General features: G+C 43.5%; 1 protein-coding gene across 2 annotated transcripts in view; it reads right to left on the minus strand.

Moving 5' to 3' along the window:
- The window catches only part of GPR143 (G protein-coupled receptor 143), a 126,492-nt gene that overhangs the window by 14,145 nt on the left and 85,042 nt on the right, over positions 1 to 27,305 (minus strand). The window contains exon 8 of one of the 2 annotated variants that reach the window (XM_088451545.1): positions 3,408 to 3,660. In XM_088451545.1, the coding sequence (XP_088307671.1) occupies positions 3,408 to 3,660 (253 nt within the window). Of the gene's footprint in view, positions 1 to 3,352; positions 3,661 to 27,305 lie in introns of both variants that reach the window. The other variant, XM_088451546.1, reaches the window with a different exon arrangement.

Here is a 27,305-nt window from a genome sequence, read left to right on the forward strand (position 1 = left end):
CAGCGTAGATGTCCAGATGGACAGTCTGATGCTGCCGCTCTGAAGACAGTAAAAATAAAATAATAAAATCTTCTTTTTTTTTTTTTTTTTTTTTTAAATAAAAAATAAAGCTTAGGGGCTGCTTATGCAGCCGCACTGCGCAGGGTGACCCGACTCCGGCCGGACACCAACTAAAACTGAGGCGCCTGTGGCCGGGGGCGGGGTATAGAGGAGGACGGACCCAAGTGCATCCTGGGAGCAGCAAAGCTTTAACTGCGTGGTGCCCATGGATCCAGATCCAGCTATACCCCAAGGTCAACCCTGTGGACCCCCTATGGACCCTGAAGTAGAAATAGGCAATAAAATATGTTGGCATCTCTCATTTTGTATCATACATATTCACCCAGAATAGTTCTAGTTTCCTGCCAGATAGTAACACCCTACCATAATTAAACACTAAAAAGGCTTGCTAATGAACACGGCATCCCTGGTTATAATAAGTATTTTCCCAAAGTGTTCTGTTCTTTTTAAATATTTCCAACGACAACACAGACGGGGCTTTACTTCCATCTACTATTAAGTACTTTATTTAGGGTTAGAAATACTACATGAGGAGAGAGCAGCTATGTTGGGAAGATACAAATACTATAATACTACAAGTGTGTCCACCTCTAACTGTGACCACTTAAATGGGCAGATATTGCTGTACTGGACTTACCATATAAACCTGCAGTACTAGCTTGTTATCCTAAGTGGTTGATAAAAATGATAGAAGACTGACATTTTCAAAACTGTTTGTTTAGCAAAATATAGGCCTCATGCTGTATTTGGCCTTTACCACACAGCACAGGGTGAACTGACTGTCATTGTCCCAGCTCTAGTCATAGACTATACATTCTGCTAAATGTCCATTGAAATGGCATTATGTGTAATGTCAAAGCAAACGTGTCACTCAGGTTTGTATAGCTGGAGCTGCAACTCTGTGAAATGACACGTTCAATTCCAAACCATATCTCTGCAATATGGCAGCGATTTTGCTCATCTCTAATCCGAATAATATTTTTTTGTTACATACAGTATATATTGTATCTGACTATGCAGAAACTGCATAATCATTCTTACACACTGAGGAACATAACTAGTCATCTTCTATGGCTGCTAGGGGCCTTCTTCCTTGACCTAGTTGCATTATAAAATGGAATATAGTGGAAGCTTAACAAGTATTTTATCAAATATTTTGAAGAAACTCCATGATGTCTGGTTTCCATGAGAACAATAAAGTAACTTTAATTCTTAAACTCTTCTTGTGCTGCTTCAGCCAACTTGGTTGGTTGCGCCTGTCAGTAAATGTGGTATATATAGACATGAATTTTATTATCTGGCACTTTTGTGAATTTGAAGGTTTTTATTACATTGCTTGCAGTTTGCATAGAAATGTTCTTTCGTTCTTTGACGAGTAAAACCATCTCATTAGAAATACAGGACAAGACCATATTAAGTCCTTTTGGAGGTAAAAGGTTTGTATGCTTCTCTAAAAAGCCGGAACTCCCCTATAAATGTATCCTTTCTACCCCTTTATCTCATTTAAATAATCCAGTCCTATAAAATGAGATCATTTTTATAAATGTTGGTGTGACAGTATGTGCACTTATCTGTACTTAGCCAGGAACACCGCCAATGCACCTACCTCCTCCCATCGGATGATGGAATCTTTTGCACCCCGCAGATGTCACCATCTTGGTTTGCAATCAATGACAAAATTATTAAACCTAAAGCACTTACACACAAGTAGGCAAGTGACACCACATGAGGGCATTTAGCACTATGGGTTTGCACTTTTGCAGTTGATAAATGACTCTTTGTAAGTCACTCTCATAGAAAAACATTAGTAGTTTAGCTGATTCAATATTTATTACTCCACAGGTAAAAATAAATACTTTTTGAAAAGTTGCAGATATTCTGCGTAATAAGCTTTCAATGTATTTATATTTATTATTTGGCTACGATTCACTTCCTCTTTAGTAGGTTCTGCAATTTAAATCCTACAGATTTCAATGTTGCAAAACTAACCACTAACAAATGTGGCTATTCAAAAGAACCACAATATTCCCTTTTACTGTGCACATTAGGGAAGGGAGGTCTGACTAGTGGTACTTATCTTGTTAACTGGAAAATGTGTTTATCGAAATATCTGAATGTTTTAATTACATTAAAAATGGTTCTCCATGTATGAAGAGCACAACGCCCTAGTTAATTCATCCATATATCCAATAAAAACTAACATATGACTAACATATGACTTCCACATAGTTTTTTAAAAACTGGTCATATTTGACAAATTTAATCTTTAGTTAATTACACTATACCAGAGGTTTCCAAACTCACTCCTCAAGGCACACTAACAGTCCAGGTTTTAAGGATATCCATGCTTGACCACAGGTGCACAGGTGACATCATTAGTACCTTAGTCACTATGATTTAACCATCTGTGCTCAACCGTGGATACCTCTAAAACCTGAACTGTTGGGGAGCCTTGTGGACCACATTTAGGAACCTCTGCACTATACTAAACCCTAATTCAGTGATTTATTAAATTTTTTAAATGATTACAGAAGTAGAGATGAGCGGTTCGGTTTTGGCTCAGATCTTCCCACCAAGTTCTGATCTCAAAACGAGGCAAAATGTCATCTTTCCAAATATCTCATCTCTCATAGCAGAACTTGGAAAGATCCGAGCCAATGATCTCTAACTTTAAATATATTGTTCAAGTACAGTATCCTATTAGTGGCACCATTAATGTATAAAAACATTTTGATAATACACATACGGTAACATTACACTGTAGAATTAAATGTGGTTATCCAGTCAATATTGGGTAGAGATACTCATGTCTTTCATTCATGGCATTTTATTACAAAAAGTGTAAAAATGTTTTACAATAAAACGTTGGCATTATGTTTTTATTGTCTATATCTGATATTTTCCACTACTCATGTTGCATAAGGTACGGTCACATTTTCAGCAGCCACATTCATAAAAAATGCATTACCTACATAACATGGAGGCAGCTATTTCATGGGAGAAACCAGTATACATGAGACTGTAATATTCACTAGGAACCAGTGACATCACCGAGGCATGTGTCACTTTGTGGGGTCATTGGTTTCTAGTAAATTGATAGGTTGCATTGTATCAGTCTATGAAAAGGTTGTAGATGATGGGTCCACACTTTGGCGGTAAAGAGAAACATTGTATAATACACAGTAGTCCCACAGTGCAACAATAAGGCCTTTTCATTTATAAAATTAGGAAAGCACTGAAGTGAGAGTGAATAATTGGACAATTCAAACTAATGTGCATAAACATTAATTACCAGCCTTGGTAAATTGGGGAGTGTCTGCCTGTCCTCTCACTTAAACTCCCATTACCTTCAGAGAGCATGCTCAGTGCTTCATCAGTTTGCTGACTATTGCCCATTTCAGTCTTGTTTGGGTCCTGGATGTAGCCAGGATAGTTCAGGAAAGAACCAACTCTGCCATTTTGTGCTGTATCAACAGCAGATGAACTGGACGGATGTTCCCATGGAATTTCTTTCTGGTGTAGTCTGAAATTGATGTCCCATCCTGTCCATCCATACAATGCCAGACTAAACAGGAAGCCCTGCAATGGATTCAGTATACCCTGAAAAGTAGGAAAATACTTGATTTGAGGAATTCATCTGACATATTGGAGTAGTATTACAGATGCCATATGCCGGTATCTACCAAAACAGAAGAAAAATATGATTAAATGGGTTATGCAAAGCAGGATGTAGTGTGGGTAGAGCTGGTGAAGAAGGTGCTCTGGGCACTGGCAGCTGGTAAGCGCGCCAGAATGGGACCCTTATTTCTTTGGGGGCAGGGGTGACATTGGGAAATAAGGGGTCTGTTTACTAAGCTTTGTTAGGAGATAAAGGTATATAAGATATAAGGTACCAGCCAATAAGCTCCTAACTGCCATGTCACAGGCTGAGTTTGAAAAATGACAGTTAGGAGCCGATTGGCTGGTACCTTACCTCTGTTCACTTTGTCTCCTAACAAAGCTTAATAAATAGACCCCTATGTGCCTGCACACTATTAACACTGCGGGCACAGATCTTTCTATGTACATGCTGATGTCATCTCTACTCCTCCTCCACGAGTGCACTGCTCTCTTCTTGCGTTTCCTTGGCACCTCTGCAGCTGCTCCTGCCCCTGCTGCCATACAAGAGGAACACACACTGATCGTAGGAGGCTGGATGCTACGTTGGTAAGTTCATCAGGCAGTATTTCTTTAAAAACATATTTTCATAGCCACTGTTTTCCCATATTTAAGGAATACATGTTGTTTTTTTTATATTGTAGCAGCAAGAGAATTTTTCCTGTTTGTGTGTAGAACTAACTTTTTATATTATTACTCCAGCACCCTATTCTCCTTCCCATATGTGTATGTCTCCATGACACCCCTCTTTTTCCCACTTGTGTGTGTACATCTGTGTCCCCTATTGTGTGTGTCCATGCCTTTCTCCCTCTATGTTTTTATGGGGTCTATTCATTAAGATCTGCAGTATAGAATTGCTACTTATCACTATAGATCACATCACTTCGATTTGATCTATAGTATTGATAAGTAGCAATTCATGTACACTTACCTGTCTTGCGAAGTGAGAGTGTAATATACTTGTTCGGTGGGCCGGTCTTTTCTACCCTATAGATTGTAAGCTTGTGAGCAGGGCCTTCCCACCTATATATCTGTCTGTTGTTACCTAGTATTGTTCTATTACTGTTTCCAATTGTAAAGCGCAACAGAATATGCTGCGCTATATAAGAAACTTAATAAATAATAAATAAATAAATATTCTTCTGTGTCTCTTCTGAGGTTTTTTACCTCCTCTGTGGTCCTGCACATGCGCAGGATCCCCTCGGCAGCAGCAGTGATGGGGATCGCGGGGGCAGCTGGCAGCTTGGTTGGAGGTGACCCGGGTAATACATATGCCCGGTCATTTTAAAATAGCAGCAGCAGTTGTATGGACGGGGGGGACTCGGTCAGCGGGGGAACCCAGCAGTCAGCACTACAGGAGGTGACCCGGGATATACATATGCATATAACCTGGGCACCTCTGATTGGCTGCTGGCTCAGAACAGGTGTCTTCACTGCTCTTCTCCCCTAAACAGCACTGTTAACGCCATCGTGAGATGGCAAATGCGGTGCTAGCAGAGGTACAGAAAGCTGAGCTTTCCGTTCCTTTAGGAAATGCACTCACCATACAAATGTATGGTGATGGGATACATACAGGTGCCCCGCTGGAGAAGTAATAAGCTTCTCCAGCGGTATCCTGCTCTATGAATAGCACGAAGCAGAGAAGTGCCCTGTTTTCAGATAAACATGACACTTCACTGCTTCATGAATAGACCTCTATATCCAGAGGCTGACTGGCAAGTTTTAGCCTGGGGAGGGCAAATGCAATTAAGTGGCCCTGGTACCAGTGAACGGCAACAGCAAAATGGACGCGGCAAAAAAAACTGCAGGCATGGTTTCTCTAATGGGGATGGGGCTTAATTGTGTAATGAAATTTATGAAAGAACTATAATCAAAGACATCACCTACCAGCCTTGTATGACAATCAGAGAGTATTGTGGTGACATAAAATATAGGAAGCAATATACAATAACCACCTCACAGCACCTCCCCCAACCCCGTCAATGTCCACCTCACAGCATCCCCCCTTTAATGTCCACCTCACAACACCCCCATCAATGTCCACCTCACAACACCCCCCATCCATGTCCACCTCACAACACTCCCCCCATCCATGTCCACCTCACAGCACTACATACTGCCCCGTCACACATTATCCATGGTCTCAAAAAGCACGGCTGCCTGCATCTACCTTATGCATAATTATAATTCTGTCCACATTTTCTGCTGCTGGTTGTTAGAATGAACATTACTCACAGTGCATATAGGCAAAACTACAGTAATGCCGGGTATACACTATGCAAAATATTGATCGTATATCCAATGAATGATACATAGTTAAGTGTGGCAGCTCGTGTGTGCACACAATATATCCGTAAACAATGACATTTACAAATATATCGTGTTGGCTATGCAGCACGGAAGATGTGATATATCGTGCGCAACTGCTGGTGTGTTCTGGCGGCCCACCAACTGACCCATTACACTAGCAGAAGGAACCGCCGACACTGACATCACAACTGGGCAGGCAATTTTGTGATGTCTGGGCAGACATTTTGTGCGGACAATTGTTAAGTGTGGTAAGTGTGGCTGCTTACCAATATCGGCTATTCGGTCTGTGGGTCCATTGGTCAGTGTTGCAGCCATTGACTTTTTAAAGAGAAATCCACCACCAGCTTCTCAGATCAACTGCTTGCGTCCGAAAAAGTCAGCATTGGATAAGCATCTGAAACATCGGTCGCACCATCGGAACTCTGAGCAACAATAAAGTTGCTCAGAATGACCATCAATAGTAAGATGCCGGAGCCAGTGACACGGCAACTGAAGACAGAGTCGCAGGCTGCGACATGCCCCCTGAAATGGTCACAACACATCTGCGTTTTTGTTGCCACTACCCCGTTACCTCTCCCAAAAGGTCGCTGTCTGTCAATCACCGTGTGTCCTAAACCACACTGCAACTGCCATCACAGGACCATCGCGGCACATGCACAGTGTGGCTAAGACACATGTGCAGTAGAACAAACATCGTCCAGTTGCGGCCGTCTATAAAGTGTGTCCATCTCTGAATCAGGCCCCAAGTCCTTACATTTGATTAATCTAAATCTCATGTGACAAAGTGACAAACAGCACGTAACATGAAGAGACCATGTGACAAAGGGACAAACAGCTCACAACATGAAGAGACCATGTGACAAAGGGACAAACAGCTCACAACATGAAGAGACCATGTGACAAAGGGACAAACAGCTCACAACATGAAGAGACCATGTGACAAAGTGACAAACAGCACACAACATGAAGAGACCATGTGACAAAGTGACAAACAGCACACAACATGAAGAGACCATGTAACAAAGTGACAAACAGCACATAACATGAAGAGACCATGTGACAAAGGGACAAACAGCTCACAACACGAAGAGACCATGTGATAAAGGGACAAACAGCTCACAACATGAAGAGACCATGTGACAAAGTGACAAACAGCACATAACATGAAGAGACCATGTGACAAAGGGACAAACAGCTCACAACATGAAGAGACCATGTGACAAAGAGACAAACAGCTCACAACATGAAAAGACCATGTGACAAAGGGACAAACAGCTCACAACACGAAGAGACCATGTGACAAAGAGACAAACAGCTCACAACACGAAGAGACCATGTGATAAAGTGACAAACAGCTCACAACATGAAGAGACCATGTGATAAAGTGACAAACAGCACACAACATGAAGAGACCATGTGACAAAGTGACAAACAGCTCACAACACGAAGAGACCATGTGATAAAGGGACAAACAGCTCACAACATGAAGAGACCATGTGATAAAGGGACAAACAGCTCACAACATGAAGAGACCATGTGACAAAGTGACAAACAGCTCACAACATGAAGAGACCATGTGACAAAGTGACAAACAGCTCACAACACGAAGAGACCATATGACAAAGTGACAAACAGCACATAACATGAAGAGACCATGTGACAAAGTGAATCATCCATGGTGATTCCACATCAAGAAAGAAGGTAATTTGAGCCATGTGCTGATGAACAAGTGCCAGCGCTTCTATACACAATAAGGAACATCAAGGAGTGCCAGCGTTTCTATACACAATAAGGAACAGTTTGGTCTGGAGAACTCAGGTTTGTACTAAGACCATGCCAAGGAGTAAATACAGCTACAATAATCTCAATTGCTGAAAACTATTATAAAACCATCCAGACCATCTTTTTGGTACAAGCAACATACATACAGTTACCACTTGTCTGCTCTTAAATATTACATCATTAGGTGCATGTCCTTTTTCTATCATTTTATATATATATATATATTCCCAATTATTTATATAACACACATTTACGCAGCTCTTTAAAGGGAAAATTTACATCAACATATAATCAGTGGCGTAGAGAGGCTGGCGGGGTGAAGGGGGCATGGCCTAATCGCGGGACATGTGGTCACGCCCCCTTAGGTTTTTTTTAAATGAAAAAAATATTTATGCTGCGCCGCTGCACACTGGGAAGGAGGGCGCTGTGAGCCCCTCAGCCCAGCGCAAAGCTGTGGGAAGCACGATCAGCGTGATCGCTCCCCCACAGGCATAGGAGACTGCTGAGCTCAGCAGCCACGAGCAGTCTCCCACTGCAGCCTAGCACATAGCAGGGTGTGCTGGGCTGCTATGATTTAAGAGGGAGGGGGGTGGCGCTGGATCCGGGCCACTCCAGCAGCCCGGGCTCGGTTAATTAGTACCCACTCCCCCCCCTCTCGGCACCCCTGCATACAATCTATGGGGTCTAAAGTACAAACCAATCAGCTCCTGTCACTTTACAGGCTGTGTTAGAAAAATGACAGCTAGGAGCTGATTGGTTGGTACTTTATCTCCGTCATAGACCACTATGGCCCTCATTCAGAGCCGCTCGTTAGCGGCAGTACGCTCGTTCCGAGCGATGTTTGCACATCTGCGCATGCGTACGGATCGTTATACGCATGCGCGAACCAGTCAGTGCGGCCGAAAATCGTTTGTACGCTATATAGCGAGTGCCTGCTATTTTGAGTGACAGAATGAGGCGTATGTGGGTGGTAACAGGGGAAGGTGCTTGAAAATGGGGAGTGGAGATCCGAACGCAGGCGTGCTTAAAGGTCAAAACGGGCGTTTTATGGGTGTGTATATTTAAAACAGCAGCGTCAATGACCACGTCACTGGGTTATTTTAGAGCCAGAACTGCTCGCAAATTTGTGGTAGCAAACACCAACCACAAGAATAGCGAGCAGTTCATACGCTGGTCGATGTACTCGATTAATCTAATAAATAGCGGACATGACGTATGGTGCGAGCGGCCAGGGGGCGTTTTTAACAAATAAACGAGCGTATGTTTTGCTCGTTCGTTCAGACTTAGAGGTGTGAACAGACTGCAATGTGCGTACGGATCATTTGAATAGCCACCCCTTGTTTTTAAACGAACGACCGCAAATAGCGAACGGCTCTGAATGAGGGCCAATGTTCCTTACCACATGTACATGCACATACAAACTAATGTTAGGTTAATTGACTCCTGACAAAAAAATTATCAGTATATTTTTGGATTGTGGGAGGAAACTGGAGTACCTAGAGGAAAGGGATGTAGTCAGGAAGCCTACGGTCTAAATGCCGACCGCCGGCTTCCCGACTCTCTAATCCCGGCGTGGTACTAATGACAGGCGTTGAAATCCCGATGCATGTCATTATCCATACGCTGGTAGACAGACGCCCGGCATACCGAACGAAGGTAAGGTGGGCGCGGACATCTGCGGGGGGGAGGGTTAGGTTTTAGGGCTCCCAGGGGGGACTTAGGGTTAGGCACCCCCACGGGAGGGTTAGGTTTAGGCTAGGGGAGGGGGGGTTAGCTTTAGGCACTCCCGGGGGGGAGGTTAGGGTTAGGTACCCCCCCGGGAGAGTTAGGTTTAGGCTGCGGGGAAGGGGAGGTAAGGTTTAGGCACTTAGAGGGGAGTTAGGGTTAGGCACTTGGGGACGGGTTAGGGTTAGGCACCCCTAAGGGAGGGTTAGGGGGTAGAATTAGGTTAGCGATACTTACCTTTTGACGATCGGGAGTTTCACCCTTGCCGGGCTGCCGCTGTCGGGATTTGTACCTACTACACCCAGAGGAAACTCAAACAAGCACAGGGAGAACATACAAACTCTAATCTACTACAATCTAGATATTCCTATAGTTTACATTTTCCCTTCACTTATATGTTAGGGCACTCTGTACAGCATTGCCATAGTTCATGTAAATCCAGTAACAATTGATGTATAAAATGTATATGTATAAATGCTGTAACTAATAACTGTAACATAGCAGCATTGCTATGGTTGCTGTGACATCATACACCTATACTGTGACATCACAGTGCTATATTCTGTAACATTCTATCTACAGTTGCTGCAGTTTCCAGCTACCAGCTAGGAAGGAGGAAGGTAAGTTATATCAGACTCTCCACCTCTCTACAAATCTTCAAACGGGCTCTCAAGACCCACTACTTCATCTAGGCCTTCCAGCTCTCATCCTAACCCACTTCATGCTCTTTCCCTCCCTATCTTCCCCTTCTGTGTCACGCCTGTCTGTCTACCCCTCCTCTTTAGAATGTAAGCTCTCACGAGCAGGGACCTCTAACCTCATATACTTCTCTTTACATTTACTTTTACTCCTTACTCCCCATAAGGGCACCTAACACTTGACTGCCAACTCCCTGCTGCTTATTGTGAGTGCTTTAATTGCTATTGTAGCAATATATATAAATCGTGTCCTTGTCCTGCACTGTAATGTACTGTAAGTTACTTGTTTCTTGTTCACTTATTTTATGTACTATGTAAGGCACTGCAAAACACTTGTTCGCCATATAAATAAAGGATAATAATAATAATAATATTATATAGCAGGGTATGATGGAGGTGGGTAAGGAAAGCAGAGTGCGGTATATTAAGGTGAAATACAGGACAAGATAGATAGAACAGGTAACATATTTACAAGGACACATAATTAGGATAAGTATAGGAAGGAATGATACACTTAGGAACAAAAATTCATAATGTAGTATTAGAGAAATTACATTAAAATGGCCGAAAGAACAGAGACTTGGGTCATGAAAGAAGGAAAGTCAGAACTGTCCATTTGAGAAAGTATTAGAAGTCATGGAGGAGGACTGGCAGAGGGATCATTAGTAATACAATGGGCTGTGAGGAGAGACAGGATGATGGAGTGAGGGACAGACGGGGCAGGTAAATTAATTTGCATTAGTTTGAGGTAAATGTGCATAGCATGTGATAACAATGAATGTACATATAGAAGTTTAAGGGTGTATTTATCAACTATGCACCAATTGCAATAATTAAGCTGATTTTTTTTTACCAACCTGCCAATAGCCCGTACACATGCTGCAGGGACCCGGCGGTGAGTGACAGCTCAACTGGGTGGGCAAATTTAAATGCCTACCCAGTTGTGACAGCATGCCTGAGACATTGGGCGGACGATTGGTAAGTGTATATGCACTTACCAACTGTCAGATAGGTTGGCGGATCACACACACAGTGGTGTAGTCAGGACGGCAGATGACTGGAGAGAGCCAAGGAGTGGAGGAAGGCAGGATCTGCAGTGAGTCTTTTCCCACATATAGGACATCAGACGCTTCTGGAGCGGTGGTGTAGTCAGGATGGCAGACCGTAAGGAGCCATGGAACGGAGGAAGGCAGGATCTGCAGTATGTCTTTTCACACATTTAGGATGTTGGACGCTTCTGGAGCAGTGGCGTAGTCAGGATGGCAGATGGCCGTAAGGAGCCACAGAGCGGAAGAAGGCAGGATCTGCAGTATGTCTTTTCCCATATGTAGGACATCGGACACTTCTGAAGCAGTGGTTTAGTCAGGACTGCAGACAAATGGAGGGAGTCGCGGAGGAAAGCAGGATCTGCAGAGTATCAGTTCCCACTTGTAGAACGTCAGACGCTTCTGGAGAAGTGCTTTAGTCAGAGTGGCAGATGACTGGAGGGAGCCATGGAGAGGAGGAAGGCAGGATCTGCAGTGTGTTTTTTCCCACATGTAGGACATCGGACGCTTTTGGAGCAGTGGTGTAGTCAGGACAGCAGACAACTGGAGGGAGCCATGGAGAGGAGGAAGGCAGGATCTGCAGTGTGTTTTTTCCCACATGTAGGACATCGGACGCTTTTGGAGCAGTGGTGTAGTCAGGACAGCAGACAACTGGAGGGAGCCACGGAGCGGAGGAAGGCAGGATCTGCAGTGTTTCTTTTCTCACATGTAGGATGTTGGATGCTTCTAGAGCAGTGGCGTAGTGAGGACGGCAGATGACTGGAGTTAGCCACGGAGTGGAGGAAAGCAGGATCTGCAATGTTTCTTTTCTCACATGTAGGACATCGGATGCTTTTGGAGCAATGGTGTAGTCAGGGCAGCAGACAACTGGAGGGAGCCACGGAGCGGAGGAAGGCAGGATCTGTAGAGTTTCTTTTCTCACATTTAGGATGTCAGGTGCTTCTAGAGCAGTGGCGTAGTGAGGGCGGCAGACAACTGGGGGGAGTCACAGAGTGGAGGAAGGCAGGATCTGCAATGTGTCTTTTCTCACCTGTAGGATGTCGGACACTTCTGGAGCAGTGGCGCAGTCAGGTCGGCAGATGACTGGAGGGAGTCACGGAGTGGAGGAAGGCAGGATCTGCAGTGTGTCTTTTCCCACATGTAGGACGTTGGATGTTCTGGAGCAGTGGTGTAGTCAGGACTGCAGACGACTGGAGGGAGCCACGGAGCGGAAGAAGGCAGGATCTGCAGTGTGGTTTTTCTCATATGAAGGATATCGGATGCTTTTGGAGCAGTGGTGTAGTCAGGGCGGCAGACGACTGGAGGCAGCTATGGAGCGGAGGAAGGCAGGATCTGCAATGTGTCTTTTCTCACATGTAGGATGTCTGGTGCTTCTAGAGCAGTGGCATAGTCAGAGCGGCACATGACTGGAGGGAGCCATGGAGTGGAGAAAGGAAGGCAGGATCTGCAATGCATCTTTTCCCACATGTAGGATGTCGGACACTTCTGGAGCAATGGTGCAGTCAGGATGGCAGATGACTGGAGGGAGCCACGAAGCGTATGAAGACTGGATTTGCATTGTGTCTTTTCTCTGGTGTAGGATGTCGGACACTTCTGGAGCAGTGTAGCAGTCAGGGTGGCAGACGACTGGAGGGAACCACGGAGCGGAGGAAGGCAAGATCTGCAGTGTGTCTTTTCCCACATGTGTGTATTTTCCCACAGGCCGTTGGATGTTCTGGAGCAGTGGTGTAGTCAAGATGACAGACGACTGGAGGGAGCCACGAAGCGGAGGTAGGCAGGATCTGCATTGTGTCTTTTCCCACATGTAGGACGTTGGATGTTCTGGAGCAGTGGTGTAGTCAGGACGGCAGACGACTGGAGGGAGCCACGGAGAGGAAGAAGTCAGGATCTGCAGTGTGGTTTTTCTCACATGAAGGACATCAGATGCTTTTAGAGCAGTAGTGTAGTCAGGGCGGCAGACGACTGGAGGGAGCTATGGAGTGAAGGAAGGCAGGGTCTGCAATGTGTCTTTTCTCACATGTAGGATGTTGGTTGCTTCTAGAGCAGTGGCTTACTGATGATGGCAGATGACTGGAGGGAGCCACGGAGTGGAGGAAAGCAGGATCTGCAGTGTTTCTTTTCTCACATGTAGGACATCGGATGCTTTTGGAGCAGTGGTGTAATCAGGGCAGCAGATGACTGGAGGGAGCCACGGAGCAGAAGAAGGCTGGATCTGCAGTGTGGTTTTTCTCACATGAAGGATATCGGATGCTTTTGGAGCAGTGGTGTAGTCAGAGCGGCAGACGACTGGAGGCAGCTATGGAGCAGAGGAAGGCAGGGTCTGCAATGTGTCTTTTCTCACATGTAGGATGTTGGTTGCTACTAGAGCAGTGGCGTACTGATGATGGCAGATGACTGGAGGGAGCCACGGAGTGGAGGAAGGCAGGATCTGCAGTGTTTCTTTTCTCACATATAGGACATCGGATGCTTTTGGAGCAGTGGTGTAATCAGGGCAGCAGATGACTGGAGGGAGGAAGGCAGGATCTGCAGTGTGTCTTTTCTCACATGTAGGATGTCGGTTGCTTCTAGAGCAGTGGTGTAGTCAGAGCGGCACACGACTGGAGGGAGCCATGGAGCGGAGAAAGGAAGGCAGGATCTGCAATGCGTCTTTTCCCACATGTCGGACACTTCTGGAGCAATGGTGTAGTCAGGATGGCATATGACTGGTGGGAGCCATGAAGTGTATGAAGACAGGATTTGCATTGGGTCTTTTCTCTGGTGTAGGATGTCGGACACTTTTGAGCATTGTCGCAGTCAGGGCGGCAGACATCTGCAGTGTGTCTTTTCCCACATGTAGGACGTTGGATGTTCTGGAGCAGTGGTGTACTCAAGATGACAGACAACTGGAGGGAGCCACAAAGCGGTGTTAGGCATGATCGGCAGTGTGTCTTTTCCCACATGTAGTAGGATGTCGGATGCTTCTGGAGCAGTGGAGTAGTGATGATGGCAGACGACTGGAGGGAGTCACGAAAAGGAGGAAGGCAGGATCGGCAGTGTGTCTTTTCCCACATGTAGGACGTTGAATGATTCAGGAGCAGTGGCGTAGTCAGGATGGTAGATCACTGTAAATAGGGCAAACTAGTATAGGCTAAAATGTGTAAAATATAGCTGTAACAGGTGAATATTTTTCTATTTTTGCCTATGCAAATGTTAAGTGTGAAATAGCCATTTTCTCAGAATCCTGTTAGTTATTACACACAATTGCGTTAGTACATTTTACAATTTTTTTGCATTTAACACCTAAATACTGTATTAGCAATTTACTGTATAGCTTTTATTCACTGGGCAAATTTATTTTCAGAAGGTATCCACTTATTACTATAAGAATTAAAACTTATTTAGGGTTAGGCTGCAGCAAAGGTGGGTAAGGGGGAGGGTTAGGGTTAGTATACTTAGGGATGCCGCTGTCTGTATTCTGACTGCTGGCATCCCAACCTCCGGGATCCCGTACCCAACCCTACACAGCAGCCGCTGATCTTTGGTAAGTATTGAACCCCTCCCTGTACCTATTAGTACACCTCTTAATGCCCAGAGGGAAGGGTGATCCTAAAGCCATGGTTCCCCAGAGGTTTCCCCCACAGGGGGTTTTTCCTCTCCTGAGTGCTGAAGGATGACTCTTCGTGAGTCAGGAGATTGCCCTAGTATGAGGCTTTTATGCCATGATGTTCACCCATCAGTCACCTATCAATGACATGCAGGAACAGGGACTCTGATTGGAGCTCGTGCCTGCGATGTCTAAGTAGTAAAATGATGGCTACTTCGAACACTTTACATCTGGGTTCAGACTCCGGCTGCGCTACTGCACATGCGCAATCATCAGACTGTGTATGTGAGAGCGGACAGTAACAGAGGGATCCCCTCCTTGAAGTTTTGCACCTTGTAGTCCATCTATAAATGTCATTAGCTGCTGAGGCCACGCTCGGCAATGGTTTGTATTCCTGTGCTTGGTAAATTTATACAAACCTGCTTTTGTGATCAAAATAATATCTGATGCAGTCCCCAGTACATACATTAAGGGGGTGCCTAATGTTTGCAGGTAGGCCCGAAAATGACTTTTCAGGGATAACGTACAAATATTTGTTGTTAAATATTCTGCATAATTATTTTTTTTTATATATTTTAACATATAATAAAAAATGTTTTATGTATTCTTTTTTGCCAGTCTCCATTCCTTACTGACTGCTACGTTCGCAGGGTCCACAAATTATTACTGATATGACTGTTACTGTACCGTCCTGCTGGTGCTCCTGGCCTGCCGTATAGCAGCTACACACATTCATATTTATATATAGCAGGTTTGGAGGGAGATAACGTGGAGATGTCGTCCAAAGCCACCAATCAGCTTCTAACTGTTATTTATGTACAGTAGCACAATATTACAAATGACAGAAGCAGATTAGTTGCCCAAAGCAACCACACTACCTTATCTCTCTCCAAGGCTTGATACATCTCCCTGACAGTGTTCTGCCCCCCTTTCATTTAATTAGCAAGTTAAACTTATTATTGAGAATGTCTTTGTCTTGGTAAATAGGGTAAGAAACTTAGGCCCTGATTCAGAGCTGGACGCTCTGACCAGAGCGCTCGCTCTGAATCAGGGCCCACCTCCATTAATATGGAGCGTCCTCCTGGACGCTCGTATAGCTGTGGGTCACCACCCACAGCATATACGAGCGTGCAGAATGATGGTCACGATGGTCTTCACCATCGCGACCATCGGAACTGAGAGTAAAAGCCTGCGGTTGGGTTTTTCAACTGCAAGGCCAGGAGTGATTTTGGCTCTATCAGAGCCAAAATCACTCCCACTGACATCACTAGTGATGTCAGTGGGGCCGGCTTCAGCATGCCCCCTTTGATGAGACACTCCGAGCGAAGGAAAGTCCTTCACTCGTCGGGTCTCACGCATGCGCACGACGGAGCTCCCTCTGTCGTGCGCATGCGCAGTGGGGACCATCGACCCACTTGCGAGCGGACAGCCGCTCGCGAGTGGGTCTGAATGACCCCCTTAAAGTATAAAATAATGTTAAAATAATAATAATACTTTTTATTGATATAGCGCTGTTCCCCAATAAGTATTAAGGTGCTTAAAAATGGGGATCCAACTAGATCCGCATTTCTAATCTCCTGGGGAGATCCGGATTAATCTGAATTGCGGCTCTGATTTTCCTATTGTTTGGAATTCAGATTTTAAATCCAAATTTCAGGTTTTGGATTGCAAAAATGACATGATTATAGCTATTTTAAAAACTTTTTATCATTTAAAAAAAAAAAAAATCCAGATCCAAAACCAAAACACTTGAGGGTGGTTTTGCAAAACCAAAACACTAAGATTAATCCAGATCCAAAACCAAAATATGGGAGTCAGCGCACATCTCGAGTTCCAACTTCAGATTACTTTGCTTTATCATTCAAGCTTCTTCTATGCCAGATAGGGTCTGATTGAGAACTTAAAGTGTCCTTGGAAAAATATGAAGAGTGTCCTCATGTACAGTAGGTTAGAATAAATCTCAACTATAAGCGGTGCACAACAGAAAAGTAGGCGGAGTTAGCAATTTATTAGCTTTAGCCACAATGGTAGCAAGCAAGACCAAATGCAACATAGTAGGCAAAGTCACAACACATGCAGGAGGATCTTGTAAAGATGAACATGGGAAGCCCACCATCAAATGATTATTAGTTTCCACCATTGAATCTGTAAATGCGATGGTAACTAACCATTATATCAAAATAATTTGATGGGAGAAAACATTGTGATGATATGCGCATGTGCAAAAAAACATGTTGGCGCATGTGCTGTAGCGACCCAAGGCCGTTGTCAATGTTAAACAACTGAATTCAGCTGTTTTTTTGGAAAAAAATGGATAGTGTCCACTTCCTGACGACTTCTCCCTGTTGCCTCTCCTGATTATCTCTTTGTTTGTGCCCCTTTGAAGAAGAGGCGGCACTGAGACGAGGTGAAGGGACGGAACTTAGGGTCCAGGGAGTCAGAACAGAGGAATAGGATGCAGGGTAAAAGAGGTGTTATGGAGCAGAGAAGGTCAGCCTAACCCGACGTCCTGGATGGGGCCAACCCTAGGGCGCATGGTGCAGCCACGCATTGATTTGGCTGCTGGTGGGCAGGAAGGACGAGAATGCTGCCTGGCTGCTCCCATTGTGCTATAGCACAGATCAACCAGGGAGAATCCTCTGCCTGCCTCCCGCAGCCAGCTAATCATATGCAGAGCACGGCTGCAGGTGGCCTTGGACTACTAAAATTATACCGGCCCGGGGGGCAAATGCCACCCTGCCACCCAGGTCAGCCTGCCCCTGCCTATATCTCTTCACCATCTGTGTCTTTTGTTTCTCACCATTTGTCTGTCTAACTCTTTTTACTTCTCATATATATTCCTCCAATTACTTCTATCATTAGCCCCCACCACTCACTTTTCCCCTGTGCTCCTCACATCTCCTTATCCTTCTCACACCACCCACACCTTCTTCCACTTCTGCCCTCTTCACTCCTCTTCTGCTGAAGTCAATGGCTTCAGCAGGCTGCCGATCAGATATGACATGTACAAAACTTAACTGTGATAATTTCTGCCATATAGAACCATCAAATCGTATGGGCAGTAAGATTCAGCAAAGGCTTCCCTGTACCTGCTCTGCCTGTTTATGTGGCCTGTCCAGACACCCTCTCTTGGTTGCCATTTTCTCTTCTAGTTGGCACAGTTTCTGGGGTCCCAACATTTGAAATTCCTTAGTGGACCCTTCATGCTCCAATCGACACTTGAACCTACTCTCACATTCTGGCCACATCCCCTCCTCGTGTAGACTTCATTACTTTGAATAGTGGGAGGGCTGCCATCAGACATTGTGTGGCCCAGGACTGACAAAATAGCCAGGGCCCTCCAACCCCCCCCCATGTTTCTGCAACTCCACCCCTGCAGTGTCGCTCCAGCTAACACCCCCTTCTGTCTCCCCAGCTAGCACCTTCTTCTGTCTCCCCAGCCAGCACCAGCCTGTGTGCCTCCAGCCAGCATCAGTCACCAACCTTACCTTGGCAGCTGCTCCTCTTCATCTCACGGCTACTCTCAACGGTGTGGTGCGAGGTCATGCACACTGCGCCGCATTAAAAAAACTTTATTGTGCATGCCACTGTCACTGGCCTGTAGAATCGTCCCGACATGACGCATTACATTAATAGCGCACGTAAATTATGCTAGTCCTGCAAGTAATTAAACAAAGTACTTCATGCAAGGTTCAGACTGACTCCAGACACCTGCAGAACCAGTGCAGTACTGCAGTTCATATGTGTCAATAGTTCATATGTGTCAATAGTTCATAGTACCAATTGGTTAATTCCCTTGGTCACATGGATTCTTAATTTCATGTTATCCTCCTGACATGCAACTTCAAGCTGTTAGCCAATGTAGGGAGTATGCCTGTAGGACGCAGCCGGACCTTAAATGTAAAAATAGCATATTTATATCCATATGCTGAGTGGTAATCCTACGAAGATGCATCCAGCTCTATTCCAATAGCAAAGGTGCCAGGTTTACAGCATCATCCCAGATACACTCCACCAGGTCATAAGCACAAGAAACATTTTAACATTTGTTTTGATAGTGAAAAACGAATTTGCATCAACATTAAGGCACCCACAACTGATTCAGCTACTGACAGGTGTGTCTGCAGCTTTGTGTGGATCTGTCTCAGTTTACAATTAGGTGAACAGACAATGACTGTACTAGTTCTGCCTTTGAATACCCTGTCCTCCCCTATTCCGCTTCTACAAGAATAAGGAGACATGCTGGTACATTAGGGCACTTCCTCTGCTCCTTAGTATATCAGAAAACCATCTGCCAGAGTTATTACCATACTGTATAAGTAGTATAAAACAAGCTACGGACTTGGAATCTGAAATAAATTGTGTTTTTATTTTCTTAAAGATATCGTATAAATCTTTATGTGCTACATTTCACATTTTATTGAATGTACTGATGTACAGTATGGGATATTTCCACTTTTATGCACCTTTGTGGATTGTACAGGATAGTGGAAAAAAGGTTGGAGTTCTGATCATCCAACTATAAGTCTGACAATCAGTTTCCAACATCTGATGAAAAGAGTGAAAATTTGCATGAGACGTAGGGAATCTCCGCTGACTGTGACAACCTTTGTCCCAAAAAGTTTTAAAATCAGCTAAAGGTGTGATCAGAAGGAATTATTAACAGTACGTCAGTGAGTATGTGCACAACACTGTCTGGTGGGCAGAAGACAGACACGTGTAATCCTGGTCTTCACACATCTATCAGAAGAAGCGTCTTACAGAGGTACTGTATGGACAACCCAACCTTAGGCTTTCTCACATTACCAGTAATCGTTGACTTTCTGTGAATAATTAGTAAGGCACTCATACTGAAATCCCTTCCCAAATCTAAATTATGTTTAGGAGAGGGGAATAAGTTACTGTAACTAAGAACAGTATATTTGTTCTTACATGTTCAGCTTTTATGGCTTTTTAGGATACTTACAGTAATTACTAGAGCAATTCAGCATTGGTCCGGTGTGGGGACAACTACTCTGAAAATTAGATGCTATTGCGATCAGAAACACTGCTGCTTATCTGAGAGGTCATGTATGCACACAGCCAAAGTTCAAGCAGTGAGAAGATGGCGAAGGGATCCACTCATTTCCCTCTTTGCAACCCCTGACCTCCTTCCCAAAGGAAGGACCGTTTGTTTTTGCAAGCAAACTCCGAAAACAGTTTGCTGAATATGAGGCGGCCCTATCGGGTTCCTAATAATGTATGGGCCCGTTACTTGAAGCATTCGGAAAGTAGCTTTGTGTAATGGGCCCATTAGTGATGATAAATATGGGAGTTAAATGAGTTTCTTGTAAGAAACTTACTTCAGAACGTTGCCTATTAAGGTAAGAAATACTCTATTGTTTATTTTTTTTACAATTAAGAGTTATTCTCAGCAACATTCTAGATAAGAATGTTTAAAAAGATCTAAAACAAGAATGAAATGCTTTATGCAAAAACACTCCCTGATAATCAGCTACACAAGAGATCCATGACAACTTGTGTCTTAGGCCAGGATTAGTGAGAATGACTTCCAGCAACACCGGATATCCCAGGCTAAATAAGCCTATGTTTTCAGAAACCACTTACAGTACGTGTAGAGAACTTGAATTAGAAAAGGACATAAATCCATTTGCAGCATATAAAAATAAACTTTGAAGCACATACACAAAAAATGCGTCCATATTTAGAATCTAATAATTGTGATTGCAGCCTGCTGTGTCTGGAGAGGCCTATAAGAGGCAATGGCAATTACACAACATCCTATTTATATTTGGGTGCATACTGTAAGTAAATATATACAGTATTTTAGGAAGCTTATCTATTATGGCTCAATAAGCCTTGGCTAAAGTTTACAAGATGATAAACAGCATCAGCACGTATCTTTACACAGTTAACAGAATATATTTAAAAATAAATAGTTTAGCTTCCCTCCAAGATGAATAATCTGAACCAGTGCTATAGTTTAGGTATGGGTCCACTAAGGCATGGGGATGGCAGCCATAGTGTTGCCCTGCTAATGCAGTAACCAGGACAGGCTAGGAAAAACTGAACTGGACTCACTATAACAGGAAAACCCACAGAGTGGGGTCCCCCTGTCCCAGGGAAAACCAGTCCTAGCCCAGTAAGCATGGAGCTTGAGCCTCTAGTGGGATTACCTCCTAGGGCCTACAAACTGAACTGTATAACGTAGGGACCATGGAGTGGCAAATCTGCTAACTCAGTGTTCCCAGGTAGTGTGAAATCACATGCCCCAGCAAGTCCTGGTAGCGTGTTGTTGCTTGTGACTGCCAGTGACTATTGTGAAACATGTATTTCCACAATAATATAAATATATATCAGCAAAAAACAAAAAAGACAATAACATATTAGTGAATACATTTCACCAAAAGCTCTCTTAAACTTGTACTTGTTATGTAACAGCAGCATAAGATGACATTGCTTTACGTTGGTTGTCCCACTGCTTTAGTAGTACACCGCCCCAGACTATAGTGATAGAGGTGGTTATTTATCATCAAAAACCTAGAAGTCCAGGCGCTAATGAGTGACCAAAGAGGCAAAGCTAGTCAGAGGACTACACCCATCTGTCCTGTGGTACTAGTGTACTATCTCTGTGCTGTATACTGGATCCAGAGAGTAACCCGTCACCTTTTGTTTTGTTTTTTTACTTCTGCTGCTGCTGTGGGACTGGTTTGTGGGCTCACATGGACTATCTGCTTCCCTTGGTGGTGTTGATATAGAGCGTATACATGTGGAGATTGTGCTCTGCATGGGTTCCCACTAAATAATCATCTTCATACAAGCCGGATATTATACTGGTAATTTGGGAATAGAGCAAGTACACCATTTTGGAGCATTTTTAACCAAAAAGCAGCTACAGTATAAAACTTTGCTTGGTTCATCACATGTGGAAGGTATACAGACAGCTTTTATAGTGTATATAGACGGAGATTCCATTTACTGGTCCTATTAATTTATACAGCGGTTTATATAACACCTTATTTCAGTCATTGATATTTATGTGTGAACTCTATTTGGTATATGTTTTGCTAATTGTTTTATATTAAATGTGGTGTTTTTATTTAGTAACTTCTGTGTCATGATTACGTCATTCTGCCATACCAATACATGTGTTTTCCCATTATAAGCGCAGCACCACTCTATTGCTTGTATGTATTCATACACTGGATTTTACGTTGCACGTATGTTACCTGCTACTAAGAATATACGTTAAAACTCAAATGGTTGAATTGCATTTTTTTTTACATCTGCTTTTGGCCGTCAATTTAACTTTTATTGATGCACATAGAGGCTCACTCTGTTTCGGACCCAAGTGGCAATGTGGACGGATCTCGCAGATTTCAGCATACTGCTAATGAGCCAAAAAAGTAAATTGATATACTGTGCATGCACCAAATCAGACTTAGGCACATGGGCAGAGTATGCCAGTGCGAATGGATAAATATGTCCTTTGGTGGATCAGACTACCTGTGTAAGGGGCGTTTCTGGGTGGTGACTGTGCGACAACCTTGCAAACGCGCTGATCTATTCCATCAATTAGGAGTGTTAAGGGAATTTCATGGGCGTGTAGGCTGCCTTTCATGCTCTACTGTAGCATGTGGATGGAGGTGGGACGCCTGTTTCAGATGGACCCAGTGTGGGGTAGGTGCAGGTCCAGATACTGATTGCAGCTGCGGATGGAAAAACAGTGGGTGGGATAGGCTTGCACATGCAGGCGTGTACATTTTCTGCATACAGGGGCAGATTCTAACCTTAGCATAAGATAGTAAGCAGGCTGTCGTGGCCATCCAGAAAAGTGGACGCAGATGAGTCCAACTCAGTAAGAACCCCATAATGTACACTACGTTGGTGGATAGCTTAATACAGCAATCACAAAGAACACTAAAAAGGCACAAAACATAGTGACATCTGGAAAAGCAAATATGGATGCTAGTTAAGTGCTTGATAATGTCCTTCTAGTGGTCTAAATGAATTCATATCAGAAAAGTATTGTCTTTGAGACACAGGGGTATAACTGCACAATATTCAACAATCAATTTATCAGTTTGATAAAAGAGTGGTAAAATTATAAGCAGAAAAACGTAACTTCATCAGGCATAATACAGAGTGTATTATATGTTAACAAGACTTTAGTTGATTCAATTCTTAAGTTAAACAGGATCCATCAACAATCAGCAGCATTTGCCTAAAGACCTCACTGCTGGTAGCATTTACATGCTCATATTTTCATTCTCCTAACCAGAGAACCAAGGCGTGCTGATCAATTGTTATATGATCTCTCAGGATGCAGTTGAAGAACTACCCGTGTTTCCCCGATAATAAGACACTGTCTTATTTTTTTTTTGGGTCAAAAAAACACCATAGGCCTTATTTTCGGGGTAGGGCTTATTTTAATTAACATTGACAGCAATTTCAATAATTCAATACAATTCTTTACTTACCTTTATTTTTTTTCCTCTTTTTCTCTCCTCTCCTCCGCGGCGCTGCTGTAAATGACTCTGCCACGCACGCCAGCTGCCGTGCGCTCACTGTGAGAGAGTGAGACACTGCAGCTGTGATTGGATGCCACTGTTAAATCTTTAACAGCGGCATCCATTTCATACGGGGGGCGGAGTTGGGGGCATTTTAGTGTAGTGCAGGCAGGGACCTGACAAAATAGGGATTTTGTTAGGTCTTATTTTCGGGGTAGGGCTTATTTTGGACCGTTTTCCAAAAGTAAGGGTAGGGCTTATTTTCGGTGTAGGTCTTATTATCGGGGAAACACGGTATGTGGCTGCTACCTAAGAAGCTTACAGAGGAGCCACGATTGAAAGAAAACATGCAATGACAAAAACAAAGAGAGGATTTAACGTCCAGTTCATTGAGGTCATGTCTTGTTGTGGCCTCTCCACTCTCTAACTTGGGGTCGGTGACATTTCCCCTCTACAGAACATGGAGAAGGTCCTGGACAAAGTTTCTCCCCCGCCCACTTCCACGGGAGAAGGTACCAAACTAAGGGGGAAAGATGGTAGGAAGAGGAGAGAGAGTAGGCAGAAAAAGGGGAGGAAGAAAGAGGTGGAAGCAGTGACGTCATCTAGCACAGCACTCCTGGCCTTATTATGCTCCCCTTATCCAGCACAGTCAGCACCCCTCATTCAGCACAGCACCCCATGCCTCATTAATTATGCTCCCCTTTCACAGCACAGCACCCCTCAGTCATCCAGCACAGTCAGCATCCCTGGCCAGGCTGGCCTCTATGGCCAGAGCCGGCCCTAGCCAATTTGGTGCCCTAGGCAAAATTTTGGCTGGTGCCCCCTAGCAGATAATCCTATAAAAAATCTTTGCGTTTATACACGGAAACAAAAAAAAACACATATTGACATGTATAGCCTATGAACAATATTACATTTCACTGTGCAAATATACCAGAGCACCCAAAGAAATCAAAAGGAGTTATCAAACCTTAAAACAATATACACACAAAAGAAAAATAAATTATGTGCTTCTATTTGATATATATATATATATATATATATATATATATATATACGCGCACACACACGCACGCACATTTATCTTTAATGTCAGCCACAAGGATTATACTGTGTGTGTGTGTATATATATATATATATATATATATATATATATATATGGAAATAACGGCGGCACTCACAGGACTTGTGTAAAGAAGACTCACGACTCAGGAAGGTCAAAGTTCAACGTTTCAGTCTGGCGACTTTTATCAGGAACTACAGACAAAAGATACAGTGCATACCTTTATACCCAGTGACATCCCATAGTGACAATGTACACCTGCTCACCACGCTGCTGCTGGCGTCATCAACATGAGACAGAGCGCTTGCGCAATGATGTAATCGCGCACAGCGTGGTCACCATGGTAAGTAACCAGGACGACTACATGTAAATACACAGAACAGGCTCTGCAACGAAAGCACGCTACAATCCCCCCCGCTTGCGCACTGGGGAGCGAGCACGCTGTCGCTGTGACAAGGCAGACACATAGCAATACTGTGTAATGATTCCTGGTGAGGTGGCAAAGCAAGCGGTGACATACAAATTAAACAACAATGCGAATACAGAAACAACAATATGCTACATGCGGGTAATAACAACACAATTTCAATGTAATAAAGAGTCATATTAGCGATCTTGCTGCATGAGCAAGCATGTACCATGTAACATACATGATAACAAAAGGTAAGTGGCATATGTCTTGGGTGATATTGAAAATCAGAACCCACAGGTCAAACATGTTATCCAGCTCCTAAGCGAGTGTGAAGCCAAGCAATGCATGTATAAAAATATGTGTATATGAATAATCAATATATGAACTTGTGAGGATGAAATGACCTCCACATGACCAAAACTGTCTCATGTTGATGACGCCAGCAGCAGCGTGGTGAGCAGGTGTACATTGTCACTATGGGATGTCACTGGGTATAAAGGTATGCACTGTATCTTTTATCTGTAGTTCTTGATAAAAGTCGCCAGACTGAAATGTTGAACTTTGACCTTCCTGAGTCGTGAGTCTTCTTTACACAAGTCCTGTGAGTGCCACCGTTATTTCCATACATGTTTGGCAGTTTTTCCTTTGGAGGGCACCCGGGCAAGTATCAGCTCTTTTTGTGGAGTGCCGGCCATCTTTTGCAGTATATGTTACTTCTGGTTTGTTTTTCAATCCGGTTGGTTGCATGGCACCCCTTTAAATTACTCTTTCCGATATATCAGAACATTCCTTCTTCCTTTTTTTTCTTATGGATTTGGGTTGCACAATACAGAAATAAGACTTTTTTTCTCCTTTTTTTATTTTTTTCTTATGATTTTTTATTTTTTATTTTTTGGTTTGATACATGCGGACTAAATTATCCTGTGCTTCATAACAAGAAGTATCTCTTATGTTTTTCATTGTTCATTTTTTTCATGTTTTTGAATAGACACAGGTCAGTGTCCACTGGGCTTATTGCTATGTACAAAAATAGTGTCTGAGCAACACTACATAGTGGTACATCATATAGTGGAGCACACAGCACCAGATGGTTATTGTAACCCCACACCTTTAACAACTATCATTGCCTGTTTGTACATTTCCATTCTGCACTAGTGATGTCTCAGAGCCAGTCAGGGGCTACTAATATACCATCAGATGGGAGTGGTTTTTTGAATATACAGTTACCAATAGGGGACATTCTCAGTTTCAGTGAGTCGGAAGCTGAAAATTTGTATTTCAAAGAAACCCTTTTAGACACAGCGGGCACACAATCTGTAGATGAATTGTTTACACAGATTCTCAAACTAAAGAAAAAAGAAATTGATTACCACCTACACGGGGTTACACTTTCAGATTATCATAAAGAAAGAAAAATCCCCAGATGCTTTAGGGTTAAGAATGTTCCCACCATTGGACGAAACAACGTTGAGTTCTGTAAAAGATGGGTGGCAGTTCTAAATAAATGTTCGCTGGACCTCATCTTATTAGTCATAGAGGAATCCAGCAGAGAACTTAATATTATTCGTGATAAGATCAAATCGTTTGATACCACATACAAGACCCATCTCATTAATGACAGTTCCAACAACTGGTTTGACAAATTAAACACCCAAGTTGAGGAATACAAAAGAGATTTAATTAAATATAAAAAAGACAAATTAGCAAAGGTGAACACGGACTACCAGGAACAGCGTGTATATTCCTGGATAACAGGGAGATCCCTTAATCCCAAATTCCAACGTAATCGCTTTAGGAACACTCGGCGACCCTTTGATACAGAAGGGTCCAGTGGTGCTAATTCATCACAAAGTGATCAGGATATCCCTTCTTCTGTACTCCCAATCACACAACGCCCCCCTTTAGGAGTAGCCACTCGAGCACAAAAAGGAAACGATCCCACACTCGACGTGGTAAACAGGGGTCGAGGCAGACGGGTATACAAAAAGAAAACGTAATCATTAATTTATCCTCCCGTGTCCTTACCATGACAGAATCCAAACTATTACAAAGAGGCCTTACATTCATCCCCACATGTTCCTTTAATAGCTTCCATTGGAAGAAAGATTTATGGAGATTAAACAGGAGTTTGAAGCTCAAGGAGTTCTTCAGCAACTCAGACTCTACATCCATCACAACATCTAGTTCACTTTTTAAAAAAGCCTTCTCGTTTGATCCCCCTTCCAATAATGCCTCCATTAAAAGTTTCATTAGAATGTTGGATAATGAGGTAAGCTCCCAATTCAAAGGGAGAACACCAGTTCGACACAATTTATCTAAGGATGAATATAATGCATTGATCTCTTTGGGGAAGGACAATTCTATAATTATCCGTTCAGCGGATAAAGGGGGCGCCATCGTCATTCAGAACAGAGACCAGTATAGTGGTGAAATTTATCGACAGTTGAATGATGAAAAAA

The sequence above is a fragment of the Taudactylus pleione genome, unplaced genomic scaffold, assembly GCF_031769625.1.
Source record: "Taudactylus pleione unplaced genomic scaffold, aTauple2 ptg000026l, whole genome shotgun sequence".
In the NCBI taxonomy this organism is placed as follows: Eukaryota; Metazoa; Chordata; class Amphibia; order Anura; family Myobatrachidae; genus Taudactylus; species Taudactylus pleione.